This window comes from Phragmites australis, chromosome 2, assembly GCF_958298935.1.
Source record: "Phragmites australis chromosome 2, lpPhrAust1.1, whole genome shotgun sequence".
In the NCBI taxonomy this organism is placed as follows: Eukaryota; Viridiplantae; Streptophyta; class Magnoliopsida; order Poales; family Poaceae; genus Phragmites; species Phragmites australis.
The window spans coordinates 20,855,965-20,871,397 of record NC_084922.1 but is presented as its reverse complement, the minus strand read 5'-3'; the positions used below and the strand labels follow the sequence as shown (position 1 = coordinate 20,871,397).

General features: G+C 45.5%; 1 protein-coding gene across 1 annotated transcript; it reads right to left on the bottom strand.

Moving 5' to 3' along the window:
• Positions 1–1,775: 1,775 nt before the first annotated feature.
• LOC133909927 (uncharacterized) lies at positions 1,776–2,879 on the bottom strand. Its single transcript, XM_062352455.1, has one exon. The coding sequence runs from the start codon at positions 2,578–2,580 to the stop codon at positions 2,236–2,238; it is 345 nt and encodes a 114-aa protein (XP_062208439.1). The 5' UTR covers positions 2,581–2,879; the 3' UTR covers positions 1,776–2,235.
• Between the last annotated feature and the right edge of the window lie 12,554 nt (positions 2,880–15,433).

The window sequence follows — 15,433 nt, the reverse complement described above, 5'->3', positions numbered from 1 at the left end:
AGAAGGAGTTTAGACCGGATTTTGAAGAGGTTTTGTCTCGGTTTGCATTTCTTTTATTTCCCTTTTCTATTTCTTTCAAAATTCTATTTCTTATTCGAATCTAATCTGAATTCAAATGGGTTTTTGAAACATTTTCCACCCAAAAATTCATAGAGAGAGAAAAAGGATCCTACTGCAACTACAGAGCTGACATGAATGCATCAAATCAAAATATAACCGAAATCATTTGTTTGTTTTATGAAAATATCATTTTAATCCTATGCTAATGGTGATGCTATCAACTAATTTGTGGGCAAAATTTTAATAATTCACAAAAACTAAAACTTATGGTGTTACACCAAGAGATCAGCACATCATCAATGTAGAGGGTTATTTCCTTCTTTAACTTAGCTATCTTTTGGGATGTATCCTAACCCATTCCTTGTACTCTATATGTATACCGGTTGCTGCAATACAATTTCCATTGATTGATTATCTCACTTATTCAATGTTTTTAGTATATACAGTTTAAGAATCGTCTATACAAATCTAATTTGTACATACCATTTGAGATAAACGGTTCGAAAAAACGTCTCATACGGAGTTTTCGACCCATCTATACAAAGGTATTTATAATAATGTTATGTGATGCTTTTGTACAAAGAGATCGACTGAGAACTATTCCAAGTCTTAATGAGCAAGATACATCTTCGCACAAAATATTCTCTTACTCGAGACATTATCATCGTACATATTTTGACTATTTCTAATAGTGTTGGAAAAAAGAGAGCAGGGACTTCGAACCAAGATCTCAAAAACCACCTTATGTCTTACCACTAGGCTATATAAGTTTCAATCTCATAACTTTTTAATCATGTGCTCGTTGAAAATATAACTTGTAGAAAGCAATAATTATGGGATGCAATGGTAGAGTTTAGTTGGTTAGAATTCTTGTGGCATAATCTGCTTATCCAAATTTGAATTTTAGAATCACCACAAGTACTTATATATACAAAATAATTATATATATTATTGACGTCATTTTAAATATAAAGGCCCGAAGTTATACTTTCTTCATTAAAAAAATTTAAGATACCACAGCAAGTAGGCATGGATAATTGAACTCTACACTTCATTACCACCGATCCGATCCAAACTGAATATTCCATGAATTTGTTGCTTTCCCTTCCAATCCGGCGGTACCAGTTGCAATCCTTAAATCGCAAGGCCACATGGCCATGTGAAATCACTGCACTGATCTAGTCGAGGCACCGGAGTACCACACTAGCGTGCGATTCGATTCGATTCGATTCCCTTCCCTTCATACGTCGATGTGCCGAACTGCCGACGGATGAAGGCATCGATCAGGCGATCTTATCGTGCTGTGCGTCCTGTCTGTCTATCCACGGTTCCACGGGAATGTTGCTCGATCCACTGCTGTCGTGCGATGCCATGCCATGCCATCTGAGGTCAAGACCGAGTCGCACAAGACCACAGGGAACCGTGCGCCCCTGCCGCGCGCGATACGGAAGCAGGCCGAGCACGTTGACACCGGGTGGTCGCAGCGGCGTCAGCCACGCGCCCCATCCGTCCATCAATCGCCGCCCTCCATCACTCGCGCCGCTCGCTGCTCAGCCTCCGCTCGCGACTGACTTTCCGGACATGCGGGGTACGTGCGCATTCAATGCCCTGTCGAGCTGAGAGAACGGGAGCCGAGCAAGCGCTGCCTTCGAAGAACAGCTTGAAAGCTACCTACTGCGAATGACCTGACAGTGACAAGCAAGAACAAGAAGTAGTAGAAAAAAAGAAGGGGACCCTGACCCTCAGAAAGGCTGTCTGCTGTGTAAAAATACTGAAAGAGATAGGTGGATGAACGAACGAGGACACTTAATACGACAAGCGATTCTTCCGCCGCTGTAACAGCAGCAGTAGCCTTTCCACATCTAACAGATAGATCTTTCGACTGATTTCTTCATCACTTTGAAATCAAAAAGAGGCGAGGCAGCAGCAGCAGCAGCAGGTAAGGCCTTTGTTTGCCAAGAATCTCGATCCAGCACGCCTCAAGTGATTGGATTGGGAGATTCTACCAATACAAAGTCCTTCACACCCAGCATCGATCTAGTAGTAATTACAGTGAGAGTAAAAAAGGAACAAGTTGGGAAAAGGATGAAGTAAGAAGAAAGAAAGCAAAAGCTTTGATCCATGCAGGACAGGAGCAGTGTCGTCAGTCAAGAACAGCCCACAAGCATGGTCTGGTCACCGGTTATGGAGCGGATCCGGGCAGCTCGGGATCCGCCGCTTGCTGTCCTCATCCTCCGCCGACCCAGGCTGGTGCACGGGCACTGGCCGCGTCCCCACCAGCGGCATTGCCTTCCACGGCGGCAGCACGGCCGCCCGGCCGCCGCCGCCACCGCCACCACGGTTGTGGCTGTGGGAGTGACTCTGGTTCCTCGACTTGCCGCCCGGCGCCGACCAGTGCGGCACCACGCGGATGGCCTCCGCGCCTCGGCGGTCGATCACCGCCAGTAGAAGCAGCAGCAGCACCAGGAGCGCCCGCGCCGAGGCACCCACCACGCCCCCGTCCCGGCGCGCGGGCCTCATCAACCGCCGTGGGCGAGTCGAGGAACGAGCGCGCGCGCTACACGCCCGCCCGCCAGCGCGCACGCCACCGGCCGGAGAAAGGAGGAGGCGGGAGCGGCCGGCGCGCGCGCGTACGTCTTGGCGCGTGCTGCGATGGCAGGCTAGCTGCAACTAGAGCTAGTACGAGGCGGAGGAGGAGACGGTGGCGAGTATATGGTGCGTGAGCGGCGTGCCCGTGAGCGCGAGAGGAGTCGAATGGCAGCGTGGGGCGGGGGGTACGGCCGCGGCGAAGGCGGGGGCGTGTCTGCCTGTGCCGGCCTGCGATGGGATGCGAAGCCAGCTGCACGCGATTGTTTAATACCCGCGCAAGGACGGAGCGAACCGTGGACGCGCTCGCTCTCTCTCTCTCTCTCTCTCTCTCTCTCTTGCCTGTTTGGTGGTGGCTTACTGTAGCTCACTATTGCTCCAGTGTAGCTGGGGACTGTGAGTAGGGGCTGCCTGCATTTGCGATGCTTGTCCGAGCTCGAGCGAGCGAGCGAGGTGAAGGGACGTGGCAATGGGGAAGGTTCATGGGGCGGCCAGGCCGCAGCGCTGTTGCAGTCCAATGGAAACCTGGTTGTGGACGGCAAACGTGGATGGCACACGCGGCGGCTCCCTACGTACGTTCGCACATTCAACTTCACGGGCAGTTGAGCAGAGTTAAGTAGTATATGCTAGTGGTATGACTGTACAAGAACGTTGGGAGTACGTACATTTCTGATTAGTAGTATCCCTGGCAGGCTTCAGTTTCCTAGTTCATGTACGCTGCAGTTGCGAACATTTTCGGTAAGCAAAATGCTAACATTAGTAGTATCCCTGGCGGGCTTCAGTTTCCTAGTTCATGTACGATGCAGTTACGACTCTCGCTGCATGGTACGCACATGGATTGTGCAGTAGAATATCATTCGTAATCGGTCATTGGCAAAGTCGCCCAAGCAGGGTTCTTCTCCACGTCGAAATGGGAGAGCACAGCGACAAAGGTCCGGTCCTTTCCTTTTCCCCACGGTTGACAACACCCAATACGCCAACCTTGTCGTGCCCCCGGTCGTCACCCCACCCCCGGCGGATAGATAATCCAACCCGTCGTACTCGATCAAAAGGGAAGGGAGCGCGGGGCCTTTCTGCGAGCGCCCCCGACCGGCGAGCACCCACCTCGCTTTCGGAGGCAAGGGAGATCCGGGCTCCGGCCTGGGGATGATAAAAAGGCACCGGTGCTTGGCTTTGTTTGCGCGAGGCTTTGGCCACTTGCATTCGTCCCCATCGCCTCCGGCCAACCGCAGAAAATGGGAGCGTCGCCTGCCATTGACTCACACGTACACAGACTATGCATGTGCAATGCTACTAATATAACAGCAATTGGGGCAACTCAGGTAGCAGGGCCTCATTTCTACATGTAGTACTAGTAGAATGAATAAAAAAAGGGTGCACCGTCGAGGGAGTGAGAGTGTTCACCGGCGAGGGAGTGAGAGTAAAAGTTTGGACTTCCGACGCAGGCGATGGTGAGAAGGACGGAAGCAGCGATGACTCCGAGAATGACGGTACGCGACCCTGCCTGCAAACGGAGGTTTGTCCTGTAGCCTTTGGAATGGTATCGCCACTATATTTTGTTCCATTTATTTACTCTTGGCGCCGGCATATGGTTCAATTTGCCAAACAACAGCCAAACAATGAAACGTATCGGCGAGGATATTTGTACACGACTTACCTGTTACCATATAGAAAATAGAGATACTTACTAAGTAGATAACAAACATAGACACATTGTTATACCGTGCAGCCTTCGAATTGGGCAATAGCTTACATTCTGTATTGACTTGATTATTTTTGAATCATAGAGTATAATATGAATATAAATTAGTCTAATTCTAAAAACTATTCAGATTTTAATGTATCTAAGGCTTAAGATCTAGTTGATTATGGGTTACTTCTGCTGTCGATCTTTCACATGTGTTGATTTTTTACTCAACTAGTCTGGTTGGTTTCATGACTTTAGAAGGCGCAGATTGCTTGTGCTTCGATTTCTATTAGTGATTGTGGATTGGGATACCTTTGACGTATCCCTCTTCCTACCTTATATATTGAGGAGAACCCAGGGTATGATCCTACTCGAATATATTGACATATCCTACTTGGGATGTTAGGCTCCCAAAGATCTAGGAATCCTTCTTAATAGGCTTCTATATTTGGGACGAATAGCTTCCAAGTATATCGTTTCCATATTTTACCTCATGACGACCACGATTAGCTCTGTGTCAAGTAAGATGTATTCGATTCTTATATACCTTTTATAGATAATACTAATTATATGTCCCCGTCAGCTACCCCCAACTCTGCTCAGAAGAGGGTCACTGGTCCTTCGCGTTGACTGGAAATTCCTTTGGGACATGTCCTCCTAGTCGGGGAATTCTCCGACTGTATGGATCGAGTTTATCAGGAACAATCTTTGACAAACCCAAGTTGTAGCATTGGAAATCCTGAGAAGATTTATGCTATCAATCCTTTCCATTGGATATGGTAAAGAAACTACACATATGGATATATAGGATAATGCAATTGGATGTGGTAAGGAAACTAAGTCATAAGCTGACAGATTTGCTTAAATGCAACATCACGTGACCCTACGACGAAGTTTCAGGACACCAAGCATGCTTATGACCGAGAGCGTAGCAATTCAAATTGATCTTACACCTTGCAGAGGGTACAACTTTACCTACACGACACGAATCCATCCTCTTGATCCTCGTGACAATCTTTCTTATATGTGCTGCATCAAACTGGCCCATGCCTACATTGCTGAAGATACCTAGTTTCCATCAAGTTTCTTCCCCATTGGACACCCGTAGAGTCCTTGCCATCCCAATATAAACTTCTCCATCTAATCAATTTTCTCAACACATCGCAGGGCCACAGTTAGTTGATGCACACAACATACGATATTCAGCTCATCCATCCCATAATGGATATGTGGTAATTACGGTAAGTGTGTTGGGGGAATGAGTAGGCTACGCTAGCATAAAACAAATTTTTTGACCGCATTCAACCAGGAAACTATGCTAGTATAAGATCATAGATTATTACCACAAGATGCGCAATGCAGTGAAAGAATAGTTGGAGCGGACCAATCCAATGTCGTGTGTGTAGATGTAGAGGATGTAGCTCACCGACCAGCTCCGAGCAGGTTCGTTGTGTTCCTCGACTAGCTCCGAGTAAGTGCGTGCACTCCTCGACCAGCTCCGAACAGCGCTGCATGTTCCTCGACCAAAAGGAGGAAACAACGACCCTGTAGAGGAGGTAGTCGATCTTGTCGATCAGCATTGCAGCGACAGCAGCAACGCCTTCACGGTATCCACACATACAGGGATGAAACATCGTAAGCCAGTGTGCTAGCACCACCGCGTCCGATTAGGGTTTTGTAGAGAGTTCGGGAAGAGGTGGTGGCCAATGTTTTTTGGTTGGTCGAATCAACCTTTTTTCCCATGGCCCCTACCTCCTCTTATATAGAGCACGCTAATGAGCCAATCACATTAGAGCCCATCATGACTCTAAACCCTAATGTACCTTTAATAATATTAAATCTCACTTCCAGATCTAATCTGCATATACTATATTGCCTCTAGGGCATATTACCAACAATCTCCCAGTTGCACTAGAGTCGATCATGCAAGTTTTAAATTCCATCCCTTTAAGTGTGTGACCCGCTAGGTTCATGTGTAAATGGCTGCTACCCAGAAACCATTTCCAAATTGCAAGTCAATAGTAGTACCTAATAGGACATATTAACTCCTGAATGCACACAAAGATCATATCGGTTGAACTGTCATACCCGGTTTTAGAAAGGGACAAAACCATATGTAAACCACATGTATACCAGGATCAAGTTTTATACATGCAGCGACTTCATCAGTGTATCACACGCAGTGTTATTATTGCAACATTTAACTTAAATAGAAATAGAAAGACCTCAAAGTCTTAAACAAAAGCACACAAACTAAACACCGCGAAGCTCCAACTTCCATAGGCAATTGACCGGGGAAAATGCTAGCCTAGCAATTTTCATCTTCATCGACGAAGAAGTCTGGTTCTCCTTCAATGACTGAGCAGCGCTTGAAGGACATTTGGAAGGAAACAGCAAGTATGAGTACAACTCGTACTCCGTAAGTGTGGGAAAATAAAATACCATGCAAGCTTAAATAAAGGAACACCTGTAACAGTTTAAATTTGCATAAAAGCCAACTATGCTAACGAAGAATTATAAAAACATCCTATTTGACTAGGTGAATCATCTGTAGACTTCCAACTCCTAGAAACATTTCCACATGTTTTCCAACCACTTAAATCCCACATCAGGCTCCCAAACCAACCAAACCAAACTCATCCAACTAATCATGTGAGGATCCAAGTCTCTAATATCCGTGAGCACGGCTGATATATCAGATTTTACACTCTGCAGAGGTTGTCCAGCTTTCCCCACGAGTCGTGAATTTCGTTGTTACCGTGTTTGCGAAACACTTAACACACGCTAGTGGTGTGTCGCCCGAAAAGTCACTACAAAGTTGTTACAAAGTTTCATCCAGTATGTGCATGCCTGCTAGGTTTCACCGCCATCAAAGTGGTATTCACACCACCCAGAAGCCCCCTTTTGCGCCTTGTAGTCTTCAAAAAGTTTTCACCCTCCCCTTCCACTACCCATCCCATACGACTAACCAAATAGTTCTGTCCTTTGCCGTCCCCACACAACCACTCTTTCGTTTGGCATGCACAAAACTAGAATCCACTAATTAATAGGCCAGGCCTGTCCCATACCAGGTCTCGTGGTTGGTACATATTTTCTTGAGTTTTCGCTCCACGAACCGGTCCTTACTTAGGTTTCTTGAGCAAATACTAAGCCAACAATATAACCATCACCATCAACAATACTACTTTGCTCAAGGCCTAAGGTTCCATGTTGCTATACCATCATTAGTATTCCTAACTCATAGTTGCATAGTTCATTAGTCATGTTTAACCATTAACTCTTTCATCCCCTTGTGCAAAGCTAAGCATAACTACCAATCATATCCATTGCTAACAACTAGGCAACAAGGAATTATATGAAACAGGATACTATAAGTACATAGGATTTAGAATTAACAGTATGCATGTTTAAAGTAAAGAACACATTTAAAAACTGGGATCAAAATGTTCAAGGACACTTGCCTCTTCCAACTTGCTGCTCAGACTCTTCAAATACTTGGTCCTGGAGATTCTCGAACTACTCCTCGTTTGCTCTCAAAACAACCAAAAAAACACACAACAAAACTAACTAAGAACAGTACACCAACAATAGCTAACAACTGAGAAAAAGGTACTAAACAACAAAACTAACTAAGAACAGTACACCAACAATAGCTAACAACTGAGAAAAAGGTACTAAACAATAGGACACACTGCTACAAACGTGGGAGCGTGAAAATTGCCTAAATCGGAGCTAGAACGAGAAAGATATGCTAAAAGTAAGTTTTAGGGTTATTCTTAAAAAGAAAAGTACATATTTTGGATAAAATAGAAATATTAGGGGCTTTTTTGTAAAAATAAAGGGCCTAAAAGTAATTTTATAAAAGTTTAGGGACCTAAGTGTAAAAAGACATGGCTCTTTTGTAAATACAGAGAAGTTCAGGGTCTAAACTATAAAAATATAGGGGCTTTTGGTAAATTCAGAAAGGTCCAGGGGCTTTATTGCAAAATTGACCTATTTCCTGAATTAGAACAATTAGGAATAATGACTGGATAAAGGGCTTGTTGACGTGGCAGACACGTTAGCGATTTGGAAGACATGGCCGGCTGATGTGGATAATGGCGTGGCTTTGGGCAGCTGACTGGATTAAAGAGGCCACGTGGCAACACGTGATTGGCTCGGGCAAAGGGGTATTTTAGATCTAATTGTGACCATCTAACACGGATGCGACGGCTGAGGATTCGGGAGGGATTAGCCGGCTGGCGGCAAAGCGGACTCGGCGGCGGGAGGGAATCTGCGGCGGTAGGCTCGCCGGAGAGAGGTAGAAACCTCGTCGCCGAGCACGGATGATGACGGCGAGTGGCGCAAAATACTCAGGAGAGTGAGGGATTTCCGTTTGAGGGCTTACCGAGCGCGGCGCGGTTCGGGAAGGTGGTTGACGTCGAGAGGGGCGGTGGCGGTGCAAGGTTGCACGTCCGGGACGGAGCTTTGGTGGCCGGGACGGGACGAGGAGTGGCGGAGTTGGCTCCTGGAGAGCACGAGGTCCCAAATTTGCTCTCGGATACGACGGAGAGGTGGCGGATGCAACGGTCGGCGAGCTCGACCGAGTGCAGCAATGGCCGCGGCGGCAGATTGGCGTGGGCGAAACAGATGGAAAAGAGAGGAGGGGGCACACGCTTATATAGGCGGAGGTACACGAGAGATGGCGGCGCGTCGGGCGAGATGCGGACTCGGCTGATGCCCGAGCTCAGGTCGGAGACGACGACCGACGGGTGGGCCCCACCTACCAGCGGCGCTGAGAGGAGGCGGACTTCGGCCAGGCGCGTTCGCGCAAGGCTACGGGCCTGGCCTTCGGCTGGCCCAGGCGGGGAGGCGCAGAACGTGATTGGGCTGGTGAGCGGCAGCCCAGGCGGGAAGGCGGGAAGGGGGTGAAGGAAGTGCGGAGCAAGCTCAGCCTAGGAGAGAAAAAGAGATGGGCCGCCAGGAAAGTGGGGAAAAAGAGAAAGGAAAAAAGATTTGGCCCAGGAAGAAAATTAGATTTTCTTTTAAAGGAAACGTTTCAAAACTTTTTTCTAAAATTAAACGATGCGCCTCGAGGTTTTCAAAAATTCATTTCCGCACATAAAACTCTAATGCATCTACTCCAGCATGAATGCAACACAAAAATGTAACCTAGGGAAAAATTCAATTTATTTTTAGAAAATAGGTTTTACCCTAATCTCTTAATTTAAATCCTAATAAAAATTCTAGCAAAATTTTAGGGAATTAGAAAATTAAAAACCAGGGTGTTATATGAACCTTGATGTGCTCATGCACCAATCCCTTTTCCACACGATACCTGTCAAGCTCAAGGAGAGATCCGTGCCACCCTTGTGATAGCTCGACAATTCACTTGATCTTGTAGTGGATTATTATCTCGTGATCAACTCTTTAATCACATTGGCATGACCATGCACTTTCTTAATCCATCCACATTGAGGTGCCCAGAGATATCTCTCCCGTTATCTAGGAGGGGCAAATTTCATCTTGATCGCTCACATCCCACGACATATTTTATAAGATACTCGGAAGCAACCTTTATAACTACCCAGCTACAGAGTAGTGTTTGGAAGCCCCTAAGTGTGTTACTACATATTCTGGGAATCAATGACGATCTCAGGTCAAAAGATTTTGTAGGTACACTATTCGAGACTACAACTAATGGCACAATAAATAACATCCCAACAGTGTCTCAAGGTCGGTCAATCCAACATCATATTCTCTAACATGTGTCTACAATATTGATTTGATAACTCCATATCTATGATCTGTGAAACATGATCATCTGTCAATCAATGTGCTAATCTATAAGTCATTATTGTCCCACATAATGATATGAGATTAGAGATCATTTAGAATAATATCGTAATAAAACAAAGAGTTTCACAAACAAGTCACATACTTGCTGATCAATGTAAATGATAATTATCCAAGGAACCAAATAAATGATTATTCAAAAGCACGTGAATATAGACATGATACAATCTCTCACATACACTAGACTCAATCGTGCAAGTATCCAATACCCATAGAGCTCATGTGCGTCTCATGCTTGGGCTATGAGAGAGGCTTCGTCAATGGATTAGCAATATTCGAATCCGTATGCACCTTGCATATCTTTGTATCACCTCTATCTATGATCTCTCGGATAAGTTGATAGCACCTTTATGATCCAAACAACCTCCTTTGTAGCTTTAGAAGATGCGATATACTCAGTCTCTTTCGTGGAATCGGCCACCATTTCTTGCTTGAAATTCTTCCAACTCACTGCTCCATCATTGAGGCAAAACTCAAAATCAGATCACGATCTTAAATCGTCCTTGTCACTTTGGAAAATCTAGCATCGGTGTAACCATTTACAATAAGCTCCTCCTTACCTCCATAGACTAGGACATATCTATAGTTCTTCTCAAGTACATGAGGATTTTCTTTACTGTTATCAGTGAACTTCACCCGCGTTTGATTGGTATATACTCGTAACACTTAGAGCATAGGAAACATCTGGGTTTTTGTACAAAGCATAGCATACATGATCGACTCGATAGCGGAAGCATACGGGATCGCACTCATCCTCTCGAGCTCATCTGGTGTTGAAGAACACTGACTCTTGCTGAGAGTGATGGCATGTGACATTAGTAAGAAACCATTCTTGGAATCCTGCATAGTGAACATTTTCAATACCTTGTCAATGTAAGTAGTCTGGCTTAATCCAATTAATCTTCTTGACCTATCTCTATAGATCTTTATGCTCAATATGTATGCTGCCTCTCCTAGATCTCTCATTGAGAACTATTTCATAATGAAGATTTGGTAGAATCGAGCATTGGAATATTCTTCCCGATCAACAATATGTCATCTACTTATAAGATCAGAAACACAAGTGCGCTTCCACTAGACTTTTCGTAAACACAATGATCTACTTCATTCTTGATGAAACAAAACCCTTTGACCACTTCATCAAAATGAAGATTCCAACTCTGAGAAGCTTGATTTAGCCCATAAATGGACTTTGCAGCTGCAAATCTTTCAAGTATTTTTCGGATTGACAAAACCTTTAGGCTGTGTCATGTACACATCCTCATTTAGGTTTCCATTAAGGAAAGCCGTTTTGACATGAAATTGTCATATCTCATAGTTATAATATGCGGCAATTGGCAGGATGATTCAGATAGAATTTAGCATTATGATGAGTGAAAATGTTTCATCATAATTGTTGGAGCAAGAGTTCATCTTTCCCCAGCAAGTACGATGAGAGTTTTTCTAAGGACGAGATTCAAGCTTAGAGACGAAGTTTAAGAGGAAGGAACACCACGAATGTATTGATGGTAGAAAAAAAAGGATCGCTTTGGGAGGAGTATCACAGCGTAACTTGGTGTGTTTTCACCTTTGTATCTTTTTTGTTGTCTTACCCGTCCCCTGCCCAGAGGACCATGGCCTCCTATTTATAGGGCCGTGCGTAGCTTGGCATACAAGTTATCATAATGTACAAATATCCGGGATCTGATCGAATTAATGGGCCTTATCCCGGATAACTACCTTCTACCCTATCGGAGAGATAAATATCCACCATGGTAATTATTGTGGTCCCTGCCCCCTGAAGAGTGCGAGCCGGTCGCCAACTGCGTCCTAGCGCCGCACTGTTAGGGGTGTCAGGACAGCCTCCATCATGCCGGGGTGTCAGAGCGGCGTCTGCTAGCCTAGGTATTTAATACCGGTCACCTCCTCGCAAGCAAAGTGCGATCGGTGCTTCCCTTTTGGCAGATGTTTCCTGAGACCTGATGACTCACCCATTAGCCTCCAGGATGCCGGCCCGGGCAGCGGGAGCCGAGGCCTCAGGAGACCGAGCCTTTGGAAGGCTGAGCCTCCGAGAGGCGGGACTCCGGAAGGCTAGGGCTTCGGGAGGCCGAGGCCTCGGGAAACCGAGCCTTTGGGAAGCTTAGCCTTCGGGAGGTAGCGCTCCGAAAGGCCGGGGCTTCGGAAGGCGGAGGCTTCAGGAGACCGAGCCTTTGGGAGGCTGAGCTTTCGGGAGGTAGGGCTCTGAAAGGCCGGGGCTTCGGAAGGCGGAGGCTTCGGGATACCGAGCCTTTGGGAGGCTGAGCCTTCAGAAGGCAGGGCTCCGGAAGGTCGGGGCTTCAGAAGGCGGAGGCTTCGAGAGGTCGAGCCTTTGGGAGGCCGGGCTAGTTAAGCCAAGGGGCCATCGGGGGTCCTTGATAACGACCCCCAACAATAATCAACACCTTGAATTTGCCTGAAATCTTTCACCACCAATTGTGCCTTATAATGTGAACATTTCCATCAACGTCTATCTTTTTATTAAAAACCTATTTACACTCAACAGTCTTAACATAATCGGGTGGATCAACCACTACTATAAAAAACCCCTTCACTGTTGGCTCCAAAACCCCCTTCAATGTTTGTTTTGGAGCCGACAATGGGTAATGAGCAGTGATAGTCAGGGACTATCACTACCGGCTCCGTAGACCGGCAGTGAAAAGGGTTATCACTGCCAACTGCAGGATTCGACTGGCAGTGATGCCCTGGGTATCACTGTCGGCTGGTGGTTTCAGCCGGTAGTGATTCCCAAGGTATCATTGCCGGCTGAAAGCTTTAAACAGTATTGTTGTGCCTCCCCCCTTCTATTCTGGCTCTGTCCTCCCTCTCTCTCATCGATCTCTCCGTCTCTCTCCCACTCAATACATGCATACAATGAGACATATGCAATGTATATCAATAATAAAGGCACCTTCATTAATACATAGTAATTCATTTCACACATATATACATAATAGTTCTCACAGGTCACCCCCCGAAAAGTCGCTCGAGTTAAGCCAGTCCAGTATCCCTCTACCTCTCCCGTGAGGAGAACCGCGTCTCCACGTGGACAGCTGATGGCATTTGCACGTACGGGGACGCGGGGGGGGGGGGGGGGGGAGGCTATGGTGGTGGAGCAAAGGACCTGGCCACGCCTGATTGACCATAGCATCGCCTAAGCTCTAGGCTCGCCGGCGTGTCGAAGACATCGAAGTCCGACTCCAGAATGCTAGTACGGTTTGAGCATTTGACCACCTCCACAGCGCACTGACAGGCCTCCCTTCTATCCTCCTCTTCCTGGGTACGCTTACAGGAGGCTGCTTCTTACTCCTCTGCAGCGCACAACTGACGAGCTAGCCTCTCATCCTCCTCCTCTTAGGCACACCGATGGGCCACTGCTTCTTGCTCCTCCTTCGTATCATCGTTGGAAGGCCATTCTATCAAAGAGTTAACCGATGGTACCAACTCCGAAATACACCTTCATTAATACGTAGTAATTCATGTCCTATATTAATACATAGTGATTAATGTCCTTCATTAAAATGGTGTCATTTGGCGATATGTAAGCCGTCTAACCCTCTGATAGACTTTCTCGTTGTCGCATACTCTATACTAGAAGGTACGGTGTAATATGAAGGTTTGTCACTGGTCGACGGCATGATCGGTTCATGAAACTCACCGTTTGGGTTGATAACATGTTCAATAAAGAAACTGATGATCTGTTCTTAAAGGGCATTTATTTCTAAAGGTTGTAACTCTTTTGTGCATAGTTTGGAGCACTACGTTTGAAGAATCGAAAGAATTAGTCCTTGAACATGCGTAGAAATTAAAAAGAATGCATTGATATGTTATTTCATACCTCAAGATCATTGAACCTGACAGTGTCTTCGTCCGGGCTGAATCTGTGCATGAAGTTTGAACATAAAACGCGCATAGATTCTAGCGGGTGGCTGCCTCATTCACTTCAAGAGGAAATGATTCGTCAATGGAACGAATTGAACCTTTTTATTCAATAGAAAATACAAGATATGAATATTCCATGCGTCTCAAAAAGTTTTTACATTATACTCCTTCCTGAATGGAAAGTGAATAACACTCTTTTTATGATATCTTATGTACGCCCTGTACGTGAATATGAATACCAATTAAATTTAGATGCAATCGTCGATACGATTAAATGATCGAGTTTACCAATTTATAATGTCGATGAGGTTTTGGTAAGTCGTCTTAGCTCTCTTTTGTGAGTCCAAGAGAATGATCTTGCTCAAGCCTGGGTGGATGACAAGGAGGATCCAATGAAAGCTGCAAGAATATTATGTCACCATAGAAAATTAGTAGTAGTATTGAGTTTCCCATAAAAGTAGAACGCCCAGGCGTGCAAGCATGTACTCATAGTTGTAGCATAAGAGTATGAATTTGTTGTATTGGTGGTGAAGCAGACACTTCAATATTTAGTTCTTGGTGAAGTCTGGACTCTCCCTTACAAGTGTCTGGTTCACAAGCACAGGATCGATGAATCCTACTTTACAATCAACTTATTGTCTGCATGCGTGATTCTCTATTATATGAAATAGAGAAGTTAGCCATGCAATTTCAAGGTACAAGATCATATAATATGATTTATATGCATAAGTCACTTACAGAGTCCACACTTTCACTATAGCCACGTCGAGGGCATCTTACTTTTACAGTCCATACAAGTCCTTGAAATACACCCAGAAGGAGCTGTCCCTGTTGAGTAAATATTCTTCTGTGTATCTTATGGGGAACGCCTACAAACCCGGCCTGGATTGATCCAAGTACCACTGATGTAATCAATGCATTTGAGTTGTAAGGTTTCTTTCTATATCTGGTTTGACCAAAGGTTTATTTAACTCAAACGGCCATGTAACATCCAACTTTGCAATATCCACTCCCACAGCAAGCCGTGCTAGTTCTTCTTCTAATAGTCCAGAAGTAGCCAAGAAGTCCCTAATGGTTGGAGCATCCTGAATGATTGGAGCTGATTTGCTCTTGGCCTGCTTCTTACTGATACGATTGTAGTCACTCAGCAGCCTACTTGAAGCTGCCTCCGTCTGTTTAGATTTGGCCATATTCATGACAAATTTCATGGTATCTTCAGGCACAACAAGCTTCGGTGGAGGTGGTGGAGGATAGAAATGAGTCATGACACTGGCATCCGCAATCTTTTTGGTTTTCTCATCAGTGAGTGAATGGACATCCTTGGGTTCCGCAAATTTCTTAGATGCCACCGGCTTCTTAGGTGATGTC

What these genes read in the sequence shown, in the direction of transcription:
- LOC133909927 (XM_062352455.1), bottom strand. Translation starts at nt 2,580, where the DNA reads ATGAGGCCCGCGCGCCGGGACGGGGGCGTGGTGGGTGCCTCGGCGCGG.